Raw genomic sequence first — 15664 nt, forward strand, 5'->3', positions numbered from 1 at the left:
TTTGGATTAAATCAAAGGAGATTCATTAACTTTAAAAGTTGTTGTAAATCTAAACGTTCGACCTGATAAGGTATCTTGTTAATACCAGAAATAAAAAACCTTGTAACAACAAAATTTACCTAGGAGTGTTCACTATAAACACAAACCTGAACTGACAGTACACAGCTTTAATTTGTTGAGTGTCTTAAAGGTGATTTTTCAACAAATTTAATAATTGCCTTAGAAACAGTACTTTGGTTAGGTATAATTTCTGTGTGGTTGCCATATTTTTAAACACTTTAGTTTTTGAGTAAAAATGAAACAAAAGATGCGGGTTCTCAAACTCAAGTTCCTCTCGGTCGTTCGGCTGTTTCCGTGACGTTTTACAGCTATGACGTAATAGTTGCCAAACACGCTTCGAAGCGCGCCGACCATTTTGTTCCTTTCAGTGCTGGTGCTTTATGTAAATCTATCGATGCTTTTTCGGATTACATACCTTGTGAGACTATATTTTTGTCTTGATATTGCTACTTTATGTTTGTTTTATGGTAACATGGTTTAATGCGTTCCTTATGTTTGTAAAAACGGTTCGGCATCGGACAAAAGCTTCTTTTCGTTTCCGTGCAAGGAGAAGAAACCGGCAAGGTGGTGACAGTGGGTGCAGATGGTCAACAGGAAGAACTGGATTCCTTCCCACCATGCAAAGCTTTGTCAAGATCACTTTGAACGCTTATGTTTTGTGTCGGATCCCACTGTTTTGGATTCCGTGGGTTTCAACCTAGGTAGGTTGAAACTGAAAAAATCATCGGCAGTAGACAGGATCGTTCTCACCATCTTTCCTCGTGTAAAGCTGAGAACTGATCTCGGCCTGCTGCGTACAGGTTCCACCCCTCTGAAGCCATCCCTTGCCATCACAAAAAGAACAAACTTAAAGGTATGTATGCAGTATAAAGCGATAAACAATAACTAGTATAATATAATAATTTTAAAAGTACAAGTTTTTGAAGAATGTAACTAGACATACACATTTCACATTCATGGGCGTGTTTTGCACTTGTGGTTTTCTGAAAGTCAGTGAAACCTTAATTTCCTAGTCTAGACAGTGGACAAATCCATCCCAAATAGAGTATATTCCAAGTTTAAAAGCTGGTAGATCATTCTGTAGATGTTTTTGTTTCATGTTAAAATATGGAAAAGTTTGAAGAATTCCATTTTTCAAATTTAACATTTCAAGATAAATTGAAATAAGATTGTCTTGAACATGTTGAAGTAATCAAGTACATGTTATGTATTTAAAAAAATTGTAGACTTGTAAAAAATCAAATATAAACTCCATAACATATTTCCATAACTCATCATAATAAAATTAATCTTAACACAGTACTTTGACATTGTCATTAAATGTAAATCTCATAAACCTCATAAAGCATGTTGTTTTAGTATATAATCTTATTTCTTCAGTATCACTCACAGTTCCCCTACTCTCGCTCGTGGAACTGTCCTCACCACTAGAACTTCTAAGATGTGTGTCAAAAGTAACTGTTCTAGGTTCGTTCAGAGTAGATTAGAATTGATATGGTGCTACTTGACACTGTTCAGAACACAAAGTCAAAACAGACTCCGTATGCACTGGCCATGTTTATTTACATTCAATGTGCTGGCGTTGGTGGTTTGTTTGGCAACTATTACGTCACATTACTTTTCCTAGCGGCAAACGTAAAAACTAAAACGTTCGGATTGCCGAATTAGAGAACGTGGACAACTGAACAAAATAGATCAAAAGACAGTCAAAGACTAAACAAAGTACCGCTGGTTGTATATTTATCAAGGTATTGAAGTGGACAAGCATTAGAATATCTGACATCTTCAATACAAACACTAACCACCTACAAACCCGAAAAAGGTCTGGGATGGCGAGAAATAGTTTCTCAAGACTTGATAAGATAATGAAGGACAAAAATGACCTCACTCAGCATGAAGGATCGGATTCTATACGCCATCATTTACTCAACTGTTGTATATGGATGTGGTTCCTGGATACTGAGAAATGAAGATGAAAGAAGAGTTCAGGTGTTTGAAGATTGTATTAGAAAACTCTGCGAGTTTCCTGGTGGCAAGGAGAAGTAATACACCAGTTTTTACAGGAAGAAGGCTAACTGAAGTAAAGTTATTAGAGCTTTCAAATCATAGAAAGTTGGGCTATCTTGAAAGACGAAAGAACAGTACGAAGGAAAGAGAAAAAAGAGGAACATTTAGAAACATATAGGAGGACATCATACAAGATATAACAAGATTAACGATGGCTTATTTATTTTATTTAAATTTCGCGCAAAGCTACATGAGGGTTATCTGTGCTAGCCGTCCATAACTTAGCAGTGTAAGACTAGAGGGAAGCAGCTAGTCATCACCACCCACCGCCAACTGTTCGGTTACGAATAGTGGGATTGACCGTTACATTATAACGTCCCCACGGCTGAAAGGGCGAACATGTTTAGTGTGACCAGGATTTGAACCCGCGACCCTCAGATTACGAATCGAGTGTCTTACCCACCTGGCCAAGCCGGGAACAACTTTTAAAAGACTCGTGCTTGTTTTACCTCTCAACTGAAACCTCTGAGTGCGAAGTTTCAACAAGTTCGTTTTATAATCAAATACAAAAGGTAAACATTTTACGAGACATGGCTCTGCCTTATCTTTCCACAGAGCTTCTGAACGTAAAATTAGAGTGGAGTCATTTTACAGCAACAACAACGAAAAAGATGGGTAACTTTTACAGATGTCTTGTCTCCCCAGAAACACGACAAATGAGAAAGATATGATTATAATTGCATTCATAACCTTTCACAGATGTTCGAAACGTTGTCTATAACGACTTCTATAATGGACACCACGGACTGGCACTAAATCAAAATGGCAGCTCATAAACCATTTTCATCATATTATTATCCCTATCATCAATTTGGTGCAGAAATGAAATAGCTACCAACACCCCATTCGGACTTTCTGCTCGAATGCTGACTAGTATTACGTCAAAGTTGGTTTCATAGTCTTGTCCCACGGCCCCCCAGTGGCTCAACGGTATGTCTGCGGACTTACAACGCTAAAAAAACCGGGTTTCGATATCCGTTGTGGGCAGAGCACAGATAGCCCATTTTGTACCTTTGTGCTTAATTTAAAAACAATAACTTGTCGCACGATACAGAACTAAGCGAAATTGGCGGGTAGAACTCCATGACGTAAACGGGGCGAAATTTACTATTACAAGCCGGTTCATGGGTGTCGTATTGAAGACTGATTTAATATGGAATTTCCATTTACTCCCTTTCTGGGACCTCACGTGCACACAAACATACGTCCAACTCCTAATTTGTGACTGTCAACCGACATTGAACAATTTTGTTTTTAGTCTGAAGATTATTAATAGATGTACAAGCGTTATCTTTGAATAAAAACATAGTAATTTTATACCCCACTTCTTGGGTCTCTTTAGTATTTTCAACCTGAATAGCACTTTACGTGACATAGGATGAACGATTGGGCCAGTGACCCCAACGTTCAAGCATAGCCGCTCCTGATTTTGAACTACTGACTAAGAAATTGTTTGTTTGTGTTGAAGTTCGTGCGAAACTACACGAGTGTTACATGTGCTCTGCTCATCACGGGTATAGAAACCCGATTTCTATAGTTCTAAACCCACAGACATATCGCTGTCCCATTGTGGAGCTCGCGAGATTAAATTTGGACTTCACACGTTAACTATTAGGTCACGACTATCTCCATTCTCTTCAGCTTGTTTAATCATATGTTAAGTTTACTATAATAATGTACATTTATTGGATTACATTAAAAGGCGTTTTAGATAGATACAATTACATTTCAATGGGGATATAAAAAGTTTTTATTTTAATTTATAATAGAAATAGAATTTTCAATTCGTACGGCACCTCATGTGTACCAGGAATGAGAGGTCAGCAAGCCAAATATCTCTAGAGAGATTCGGATTTTCCGGTTGTTAACAAAATAATAAGATTGTCTGTCGTTTTAACATGCTTACCTCTGAAAGTGCAAATTGTGTTCAGCTATTTTGCGTCTCGAACGCGCTCACCAGTTAAAAAACTGGAGCGAACAGGAGTTTCAACAATAAAAAACTCGCCGCTTCTCCGTGATTTTTACCAGTTCTTTAGTGAATCACAGTAATCCTTTCAGAGGTATAATGTGCCTCTTGTTTAGGCTTAACTTTTGTGTGTGTTTTTTACCTCTTGTAAGTATTTAAAAACCTTTTCAGCAATAATGATCATCTTGCACTTGTAAATTACCTACACGGCTGCTAAAACCCCCTCTACCTTCCAAAGCATAAAACTGGAATGGTTTATATAGCAAAATATCCTATAATGCTTCAATTTAGCAATATCTTTCCCAAAGCTATGCCAGTAATTAGTCACACTTTAAGTTTTCGTTTTCACAAAGAGATATTAATGACGTCAGAGTTTTACCACTAATAGCCTCAGAACTAAACGGTAAACTTTAAATAATTTTTAATTAATCCATTTAGCATTTAAAAAAAGGAAAAAAAAATCAGGTTATAACGAAGTTCTATACGAAGGGTCAGGCTTACGTTTCGCAGGAAAAACACAGTACGGTTAAACAGGTTCATAGAAGACTTATTGTTGATGCGAATATTTGCTATTGTAGACTTTCATAAAGCCATGTCACCTGATCATTAAACATACTTACCCATGCCTATCTTTTTTGTAAAGCGCTACCAAAACAATCTAACATCAGTGAGGTGTATCATTCATTTGACTGACAATTCCATTATGAAATGGTTAAGAACTTATATAGAACTACTGGAAACTTCTGTAAAGCAGGTAAACTTGTTAGCCTTCTAGTGGAAAGCTTTGAGAAAACTTTAAGTGTTAATGACGTGAGTGCATTCAAAGCATTAGGTTATGGTCTGAAGGGATACAAGTTCGGGGTTAAATCCCTGCAATAGGTACAGCACAGATAGATCACTGTGCAGCTTTGTGCTTTACAATAAAAAATATAGAAATGAAATTTGAAATTGATACATTAGTGGGAAGAGCGCTAGTCAACAATACTCTCCGTTGACTGTGAAGATATTTTTGTCTTACTGAACAGTGTAATTTGACCATGATTCTTATAAACCACTCTTGGTTCTAAAAAGCGAAACGCATATTTTACGAATACGGAATGCGAGCCATGAATACGCATATTGATAGTTCGGCCACACTATTAGTAAGCCACGCCCAGTCCACGTTTATAGTTAGTTCAACATCAGTGGTAAAGTGTGTTTTGTGTTTTCTAGTTGCACGAACTTAAGATACCCATCTCAAAGCACGCTGTACGTACAGTTCTTAAAAAAACAATAATGATAAAACGTTTAAGTGCACGAAAAAAGCAACCAGTAAGTACAATTTTCCAGTGTTTAACAACAGAACAAAACATCACAGAATTTCTGGACGTAATACAGGCAGGTATTGTTGGGGAAGACCATGGGCGTCCACGAAAATTTCTCTAAGGGGGAAGGGCAAAGTCTAAATCAACAATATATACTGAATTAATAGAGAAATGTGTTTCTCATTTTCCAAAGGAAAAATACTTGTTGCCCCTCTGCAAAATACACCATCTCGTGAGAATCGATTAAACATATACAGACTTATGCCACATTGTCCAATCACAATATACCTAATGCAAGTTTTCTTGTCACTAGTACCACATTAGCCAATCACAACATTCCTAAGACAAGTTTTCTTGTCGCTAATGCCACGTTGTCCAATCACAACATTCTTAAGACATGTTTTCTTGTCATTAATGACTTTATGTGTACAACCACATCATTCCTAAGGCAAGTTTTCTTGTCATTAATGCCACATTGTCCAATCAGTTACTCATGCCATTCTATCTCTTGGGCTAATCTTATCTGTACAGACAGATTCTTGGAGTCAGAAAGTTTATTTCATATGTCGCATAAGGTATTACTAAGTCGCATAACGTGTGTCCAAGTTTGAAAATATCAAACGCCAAATATATCTTCAAATTAACTCATTGTGATATCATAACTAGAACTGTGGGTTTATGACTGAAGAATAATAATGTAGGTGACAGAAAGGGGTTAACGTGGTATCAACAGGCAGAATAGCTTCAACTTATCAAACAAGGTTTAGCTCTTTCAAAAAGAGAATGAATTTAAATTTTTGAGTAAGACTTAGTTTACATATTAAACACATTTCAGTGTCGTAGAGATCTAAAAAGCATTAGCATGATCCGACTGTGCTCTCTCAAACCCAATAGCCCCCACGTCGTTCAGTTTTAGTATATATATGTTCAGCTGTGTTGTGAATAGCTATATCAAAACTGTCTTCTGGTGAGTAATCGTCAAATCTGGGTGCTTATAACACTAAAAATCAAATTTAAAACAAACAAGTTCTCGCGTATCTTTGCACCAATTTCGAAATGAACAAATTATGACGTGTAACTTTAAAAGCTCTTAAAACATTATCATCTTATACTTGATGTATACAAATTATTCTAAATATAAAACAAATTGCAAACAGTTCCAAATGCTCCGTGTGACACAGAAAATGGCGACAAACTCTTATTATTTTTCTTTAAAATGTTTTGTGATAGTTTGCTTTAATCTTTCGTGATATTATACATAACTACATAAAGCAAGCTTTCAAAATATTTCCGAACATAAAGTCTGGACAGGTGCTTCTTTAATGCGTTAACCTCGAACAAAAAAAGCACCGACCTTGTCATCTCTGACATCTATACCAAAAACTGGTCATCTAACTGAAAAGGATTTGATTCTTACATTGAACTGAAGTGGAAGATTAGTTATAATGAAAATGTAGGTAGTATAAAGTTTTTATTTTTTAGAAACAGGGTTATTTTTATAAAACAACTTAAAAAACACCAACGTTTTCACTTCCGATTTTGTTTCTTTATTATTATTAACTTTTGATCCAAGTAAACTTCCTAAATAAATCATAACTACAAAATAACCCATTAATTAGGGATCTCCAAACGTTTCGGCGGTAAGTTTATAGAATTACAGAAATCAATTCGAGGTTTAGTATCCTTGGTAGGCAGACTGCAGAAAGCCCATTGTGCAGCTTTGCTCTAAAACAGACAGTATTAATTAGTAGTGTGCAAATCCATAAAACAAATCTTATAATTCAAAGAATGAAAGTATAGAAGAAAGACTAATGGTACATCTAGTGTCAAAGAGGCCTTTCATGTGAGACCAGAACTCATTAGGTTGGCCCTAATTCATCAGTGAGTTACCATCGTTGTTATCAACAATTTCGTTCGTAATCCTAATAATATATAATAGGATTCAGCCTGCTTGGTAGATTATATACTTATGAGAATATAATAAGCTGATAGTGCAAAATAATTATAATAATGAATAGTATATAACAAAATGTGTAAAAAATAAGTAAACAGATAAATAAAATAAAATGTATTTTACATAAAAGTTTCATCCATACTATTAAACCTAAAATTAAAGAAAGAACAAAATATAATACACGTAGTATTATTTATGTGAAACCTAAGTGTATGCTATACATTTCTGTATTTCCAGCCTTATTTTAAAGTTCTATATGACAGATAAACTTGTTACCTGAATAGAATGGCTTTTTGGCCGTATATACACCATCTTTTAGGTAACACGTTTCACGTTAGCATGCTTCCTCATAAGCTCATTTCAAAGACAGCAACAAACTTTACAAATGAGGAACCTAACGACCAAGACCTGTTCTCTACACTTTGAGGACGACAAAACTAGAAGAATATCTCGTAACAACGCATGTTTAAAACACTTTTGTTCACGCCTTGCTGGTTCCAATTGGGTAGAAAATTCTAGTTCTGCCATCTGTTGGGACGTCCGGGAAACAATACTGAAATTATTTCGGAAGAAACTAATTAAACCCTAAATAACCTCAGTTTTTATAGCGCTTAATTTCTAGAGTAAGAGTTACTGGAACCTGTTTTGTTTTTTCTGGGATGAGGCTGGCGGAGTTTTGGAACATTGCACTTTAAACTTTATTGTTTTGTTGTTGTTTTTTATTTCGCGCAAAGTTACGCGAGAACTATCTGCGCTAGCCGTCCATCATTTAGCAGTGCAAGACTGGAGGGAGAGTAGCTAGTAATCACCACCCACAGGCAACTCTTGGCCTACTCTTTCACCAACAAAGAGTGGGATTGACCATTGATCTTTGAAGTAAATTCTCTATTAAGAGCTTTTACCAGGTTGTTAATGTTTAATTTAACTGTCGGCTGCTCAGTCACGCGCCATGACTTTTACGTATTTCTTCTATACGTGTGTCAAAGTGAGAGTTTTAAGGTTAGAAGAGGAGCCTCGGGTATACGATATATGCGTTTTTGAATAAAGACAGAATTTTTCTCGACCATAATTTTTTTTTCGATTCGGAGGGTGAGACAAAGTATTCGTCCCCCAGTGGCTGAATGGTTGAGTTTGAGGACATAAAACGCTAAAAACCAGGTTACATCCGTGGTAGAAACAACATAAATTACCCATTGTGTAGCTCTATGCGTAAGTACAAACAAACAAAGACAAAGCGCTCAGCTTGTGATACCAAACAACTTTTAATCAGAATTAGGTACTATCTCACAAGCACTCAGATCATTCTTCTTTAACACGTGTCGGTCACATGACATGTCGTAAACAGTTCGCTTTCATCCTCTTCTCTTAAAACAAACATCTGGTTTGGTTTGTTATGAATTTCGAACAAAGCTACACAAGGGCTATAGCGCTAGCCGTCGCTAATTTGGCAGTGAAAGACTAGAGAGTTTGTTTGTTAATTTTTTAATTTCGCGCAAAGTTACTCGAGGGCTATCTGAAGCTGGCCGTCCCTAATTTAGTTGTGTAAGGCTAGAGGGAAGGCAGCTAGTCATCACCACCCACCGCCAACTCTTGGGCTACTCTTTTACCAATGAATAATGGGATTGACCGTCACATTATAACGCCCTCACGGCTGAAAGGGCAAGCATGTTTGGTGTGACGGGGATTCGAACTCAGACAACAAACAAAGCAACTTAGTTTGTTTGCCCGAGAACTTTCGCTTAAGACCAATTTTGAATTGACTATCACGTTAACACCATCTACTACTAACTCTTGGGTTACTCTAATATGGCCGAAAAATTGAATTTGATTGTCACGCTTAAATCACGCCCTCTTTTCTAAGGTGCAGATGTTCTGTTGTTTTTTTTTCAGGAACGGGACGCGAATCAGGAATATTTGGAATTGCAGCCTGTTATTCTCCTAAGTATATAATCTACCAAGTAGGCTGAATCCTATTATATATTATTAGGATTACGAACGAAATTGTTGATAACGATGGTAACTCACTGATGAATTAGGGCCAGTTTAATGAGCCCTGGTCTCACATGAAAGGCCTCTTCGACACTAGATGTACCATTAGTCTTTCTTCTATACTTTCATTCTTTGAATTATAAAATTTGTTTTATGGATTTACGGACAATGAAAGACTGACTACTTTCATTCTTTGAATTATAAGATTTGTTTTATGGATTTACGGACAATGAAAGACTGACTACTTTCATTCTTTGAATTATAAGATTTGTTTTATGGATTTACAGACAATGAAAGACTGACTACTTTTGTTACACCTTGTACGAGGGCAAAACAGGTCTTGTTTTGATTCTGTTTTGTTTCTACAACGTTTAGTTAATGTTTAAGGAACCTTTTGTCGCTCTTGTTTGTCCCCCGCTGGTACAGCAGTAAGCTTACGTAGTTACAACGCTAAAATCAGGGGTTTGATTCTCCTCGGTGGACTCAGCAGATAACTTAATGTGGCTTTGATATAAGAAAACACACACGCACTCTTCTCTAAATAGATTATGCGTTCGTTGCTTTACGACCTATAAGAAGGTGAAACTCTTATTAACCTCCCTTTTGCATCATGACGAAAAAGTAAGCTCTCTAACGAGTTTTCTTTATTTCTTTGGAATTAAGCACAAAGCTACACAGTAAGCTATTTATGTTCTCACACCACGGGTATCGAAACCCGGTTTATAGATGTGTACGTTCGCAGACATTTCGCTGTGCCACTGAGAGGCACTGGCGTTATAAACCACATTCTTTGGTAATGTAATCCTATGCGATGCTCTGGACGTTACAAACTAGGGTGACCTTGAAACAAAATTTTACTTTTTTCCCGTAAATATTTCGCAATTAAGTAACTCTCTGTTATAAATAACTTGAAGATTATGGTTGTTTCTTTGTTTTGAATTTCGTGCAAAGCTACTCGAGAGCTTTCTGCGCTAGCCGTCCCTAATTTAGCAGTGTAGGACTAGAAGGAAGGCAGCTAGTCATCACTACCAACCGCCAACTCTTGGGTTACTCTTTTACCAACGAATAGTGGAGTTGATCGTCACATTACAACACACCCACGGCTGATAGGGCGAGCATGTTTGGTGCAAAAGGGTTTCAAACCCGTGACCCTCAGGTTGCGAGTCGAGCGCTCTCTAACCACTTGGCCATGCCTAGCCTGTTATAAATCTGAATATCGTAAACTGCACTTCGAAAATTCTGAAGAAAGAAACAAAAAAAAAACTCAAAATAATAAATGTAACATTTATTAAGGGGGGTTGCTGGTTAGGGCATCGACTTACATTTGGCGGATTGTGGGTTCGAATTCCCATCACAGAACATCACCTCCCTTTGGGTCGTGGGAGCGTTATAAAAAGTGAAGGTCAATCCCACTATTCGTTGGTAAACAGAAGCGCAAGAGTTGGCGGTAAGCAGTGTTGACTCGCTGCCCCTTCTTTAGTCTATCTCTTCTAAATTATAAATGGTTAGGGCAGATAGTCTTCGAGTAGCTTTGCGCAAAATTAAATAAACATGAATTTAATTTTAAATTATACTTACACACTGCAACATAGTGTTTTTATTACTTGTTTGAGAATGTTTGTTTGCTTCCAGTAAATTAATCTAGATTTTCTCCCTGTAAATTATCGTTCTTTTTCTCGGGCTTGGATTGTTAAACCTTAAAACACGTTATTAAATAGTTTGCAACAACCGAAACAAAGTTTCTCTGACAGGCTACACCCACTGACCAATCAGGCTATACAGCTTCTCAACAAAAGATATCACATGAACTCAATAGACGAGTTTTTCTCACACTCTGCCCTTATCAGTATTATATAAGTATTTTAATTTGTAACCCTGGTCCACAACATAATTATTCTCGAACTTTACTGAAATCTAATGATGGACCATGATACAGAAAAAGAAAGAAATTCAGAAGAAATACCAACGAGTGAATTTGTCATATATCTGAGCCAATCAAGAAATAAAATATTACAAATTTGTCATCTATCTCAGCCAATCAAGAAATAAAATATTACAAATTTGTCATCCCTCTTAACCAATTAGGTAGTAGAATCCAACAAATTTGTCATCCCTCTTAACCAATCAGATAGTAGAATCCTACAAATTAAGCCAATCAGAGAGTAGAATCTCGTAAGTTTCTTATATCCCTTAATAGTAAAATCTTAGAAACTAGTCACGTTTCTAAGCCAATTACATAGTGGAATTCTACAAATTTATTATCTCCCTTAGCTAACCATATAATAGAAATCTACAAATTTACCATCTCCTTTGATGAGATGATTACAGATTCTCCTGATTTCTTGAGACAATCCCACAAGTTAGCTCAGTATTATTATTTTTTTTATTCTTCCATAATAATCCAACATTCTATAAAGTTAAGCGCCAGTTAATATTAACCCACGTAGTGGGATGAAGAGAAGCCGAACTTTCTGGCCACCCATGGTTATATTTCAGTCTTCCTTCTGTGAATAAAATATATATTAACCTAAATTTCCTCCATGGATCGAGAAAAAGGGAGGCCAGTGAGACACTGGAAAATCCTACAATAAAATACATTATGTTACACTGTTGAGGCTGAATGCGTATTAATTAATTACCTTCGTTGTATTCAAGCATCACAACGACCCCAATCAGGCCACTAAAACATAAAACAGGTGTGTACGTATTTGTAGATAATCAAATTAAATAGCGCACCGTGGAGAATGGTTTCTTCGAGTTCAATGTACAACAACGTTCGACATGTTGATGTTTGTCAGCTGATAACTGTAAATAATGCTTCCTCTTTTTGTTTAAAGTTTTGAAAGAATTACGAAGAAACTTTGTAAACTTGTAATCCTACTGTGGTTTTAAATTCAAAACTGTTATTAAGTGCCTTAGTACATAACAAAGGGTTAAACATTCAATTTATAGTCAGTAAAAAACAAAACAATATGAGAAGTGTACATCGAGTTTTAATTTAATCCCATGCTGAAATAATCTTCTCCACCCCTTTTATAGATAATAGAACCCGCGAGAATAAAGATCCATGGTAACGCTCGTTTCAGTGAGGCGTTTTCTGCCATAAGACAGCGGAATAGTGTATCGTAGTTACTATACGTAGTTAATTGGCAAAATTATTCTGTGGTGACACACAGGCTCGCTTTCAGCCATCTATATTTTAACATAGGTGGTGATCTAAATGAAATTAATTAACCATTTTAAAGAACCAGCAAAAAGATTATTTGTTTTTTTCGGATATTTGCGCATAGTTATTCATGGAATATTTCTGCTGGCTGTCTCTAATTTTGAACTTATGGACTAGAGGTAAGGCAGATACAGAGCAAAATTTTGCGACAGTGGAATGCAAACCACGAATCCTTAGTTTCACGGTCCTGTACACAAATTATAACTAATAGACCACTCCTGGCCACACGAAAAAGTAATTTTTTTTTTACATATTTATCAAATACTTGTCTATACATACAAAGTACAAACATTTTTGTTTCTGCCTGTCCGTTATCAATCTACTCCTAGGTCGTTTGGCCAATTTCAACCAAACTTTGAACTGGGGGTTCGCAACCCCTCTACCTCATTGTTGTGGTTATTGAACGTTTATTATCTTTGACGTAAGTTAATGTTAACTACATTCATAGATTGCTCTACCTCCTTACATACATAAAAAGATACTTTTTTTCTATAATACAGCATAAACACAATGTGGCGGGAAGGCACACAAACATCTTACGTATCTCAGAGAGTAAAGTAAAACTCTCTACAGAGGAACGTAAAGAAAGAAATGTTCGCAACTATTGCAATAATACATAAACTCAGCTAAACCTTCTTCTCCAACAACCACCATCAGGTTGATATGAAGAGCTGTTTCTTTAGTTATACCCGTTTCCTACTTTGACCCTTGACATTTCGGTTTCGGCCGTGAGATACTTCTATGGCCAATGACCGTCAATTAATTAATCACGTGAAACACTGTGGAAGTTGAAAGTGGGTTGCAGGAAGCACCCCTACCACCGCTACTTTGTCCTATAGCTCTTCGTACAAGATCACTCTGACATAATCCAATGTATACCATGTTTTAAGTGTATATACATAGTGAGTTCTTAAAGCTTAAAGAAAACATTTTGGTGAGGTTACAATGAATGCCATACTAACATATTTAAATAAATTATTTGAAAGTTAGGACTTTTGTGTTATTCATTTTGTTTGTGAAGTTCACTCTCTCTATTCGTTGGTAAAAGAGTAGCCCAAGAACTGGCAGTGAATAGTGATTACTAGCTGCCTTCTCTCTAGTCTTATGCTACTAAGGGACGGCTAGCGCAGATAGCCCTTGTGTAGCTTTGCGCGAAATTTCAAAAACAAACAAATCTAATAGAAAGTTTGTCAATTAAGTTGTTAAAATAGAATTGAAGTTTTCAATCTGAAAAGAAACTGACGTACGCGAGAACCAAATGGCCAAGTCAGAAACTCTTAAATTTTTAACTTTAAAAATACTTGACCAAATAGAAAACCGCATGCAAAGCAAAACCTCCGTCCACGCCGGCCCGGTATAGTCAGATTGTTAAGGCACTCGTCTCGTAATCCGAGGGTCGCGTGTTCGAATCCCTGTCATATCAAACATGTCGCCCTTTCAGTTGGGGGTGTGTTATAATTTGACGGTCATTCCCACTATTCGGTGGTAAAAGAGTAGCCCAAGAATTGGCGGTGGGTGGTGATGACTAGCAGCCTTCCCTCTTGTCTTACACTGCTAAATTAGGAACGCCTAGCACGGATAGCCCTCGTGTAGCTTTGCGTGAATTTAAAACAAACAAACAAGCCCTCCATTTGGTTTATGAATGTTAAATTATGAACGGTTTTAACAAAATACACGTACAAAATGTATTTAAATAATTAAATCTTTTTTAATTCCATTTCATTCTCAGTATACTTAAGTTACACTTTTGTTTAACCAGCAGCCAATCGCATTAACAGTTTTTAAACAAGTATATATATATATATATATATGACGTCATTATGGAATCGATCATCTAACCAAATAATAGAAATAATTCCATTTGTTTTTGGCTGCAGTAATTATTGATGTCTTTCTTTTTTATATATATAAGTTGAAACTGTTAGGACTCAACTCGTAGCCTGAGAATTATATGTTCACCCTTTCAGTCATTGGGGTATAATAATGTAGCTGTTAATTGCACTTTTTATTGATAAAGAAAAATCCAAGAGTTAGCGGCGGATGGTATTGACTATTTATCTTCCTTCTAATTTACCTCCTCAAAATTGTGGAGGCTAGTAGCAGTATAATTTGAGTATTTTCGCGGAAAACTCAGAAATTTAAAACAAACAAATAAACTGATAAAACAGCGTCGGTATAAATTTCTTGTTTCGATTCCCAATTTGAATTTCAAGCAAATACGAAATAACGTCTATTGATTTAACATAAGAAACAGTATATCGTTGAAACCAAGCAGATAGTGGTATACAAATATATTGAGTAATGTTCGGTTAATAATTTTACTAATTGTAATCGACGAATCATATTCCAACATTTCGACTACATTCTTTCACTCATGAATATAATATAGAGCACTGGTGAAACGAATAACAGTTTTTATTACCTGGAAGGACAGTTGGTTCTATGTAGAGATACACTGCTGAGTTCGTTGTCCATTGACAACTGCAGATAGGTGGTGTGTGTTCGTTCAACTCTGCAACCTGTTTAACCTTCGCTTACGTCATCACTGTACGAGTATTTCGACAAACATAAGGTGTGATAGGTATTGATAAGTACAATACAAACTCGGCGCTTTCGCGATACGGATAAATTAGAAAAATAAGTAAAAATCACGTGACTACGTTCATTTTCATCAACGTCTCTGAATATCAAAAGGTGAGTATTGTGTTGGTACGTAGTAATTTGTTTGTTTTCATAACCGATGTTTTACAATTTGTCATTTTATTTTGTAAAAAACAAACGTATACCCACGTTCTCAGTGACATCTAGTAGGAGATACTAGGGGTTTTCTTTTTATTCTTCTCATGAACTTTCCCATTTCTCTCCCCTTCCTTCTTAGTGGTCAACTAATCATACACGTTGATACCGATTAGTCGTTCTCCGGTTAGATCAACTTGCTTTGTTTTTTTTTATGAAACCAAAAATGTAGTTCTTTGTAGGAAACGTAGTTCTATAATATAGTTTTATACTTTGCTGTTTTCTTCTATACGTAACAGTTTCCTGGCAGCAAATTTAGATGGTGTAGACAGCTAGTTACGGAAGGTTTTGTGAGAAAATGG

The 15664-nt window shown here is 36.2% G+C and overlaps 1 protein-coding gene across 7 annotated transcripts in view; it reads right to left on the minus strand.

Moving 5' to 3' along the window:
- The window catches only part of LOC143253797 (RIMS-binding protein 2-like), a 149128-nt gene that overhangs the window by 131821 nt on the left and 1643 nt on the right, over positions 1-15664 (minus strand). For 2 of the 7 annotated variants that reach the window (XM_076508194.1, XM_076508193.1), the window contains exon 1: positions 7628-7791. The exons of the other annotated variants lie outside the window; for them this stretch is intronic. In XM_076508194.1, the coding sequence (XP_076364309.1) occupies positions 7628-7663 (36 nt within the window). In that variant the 5' untranslated portion in view covers positions 7664-7791. Of the gene's footprint in view, positions 1-7627; positions 7792-15664 lie in introns of those variants that run through there. 7 annotated transcript variants of the gene reach the window in all.

The sequence above is a fragment of the Tachypleus tridentatus genome, chromosome 6 (assembly GCF_004210375.1).
Source record: "Tachypleus tridentatus isolate NWPU-2018 chromosome 6, ASM421037v1, whole genome shotgun sequence".
NCBI classification, from domain to species: Eukaryota; Metazoa; Arthropoda; class Merostomata; order Xiphosura; family Limulidae; genus Tachypleus; species Tachypleus tridentatus.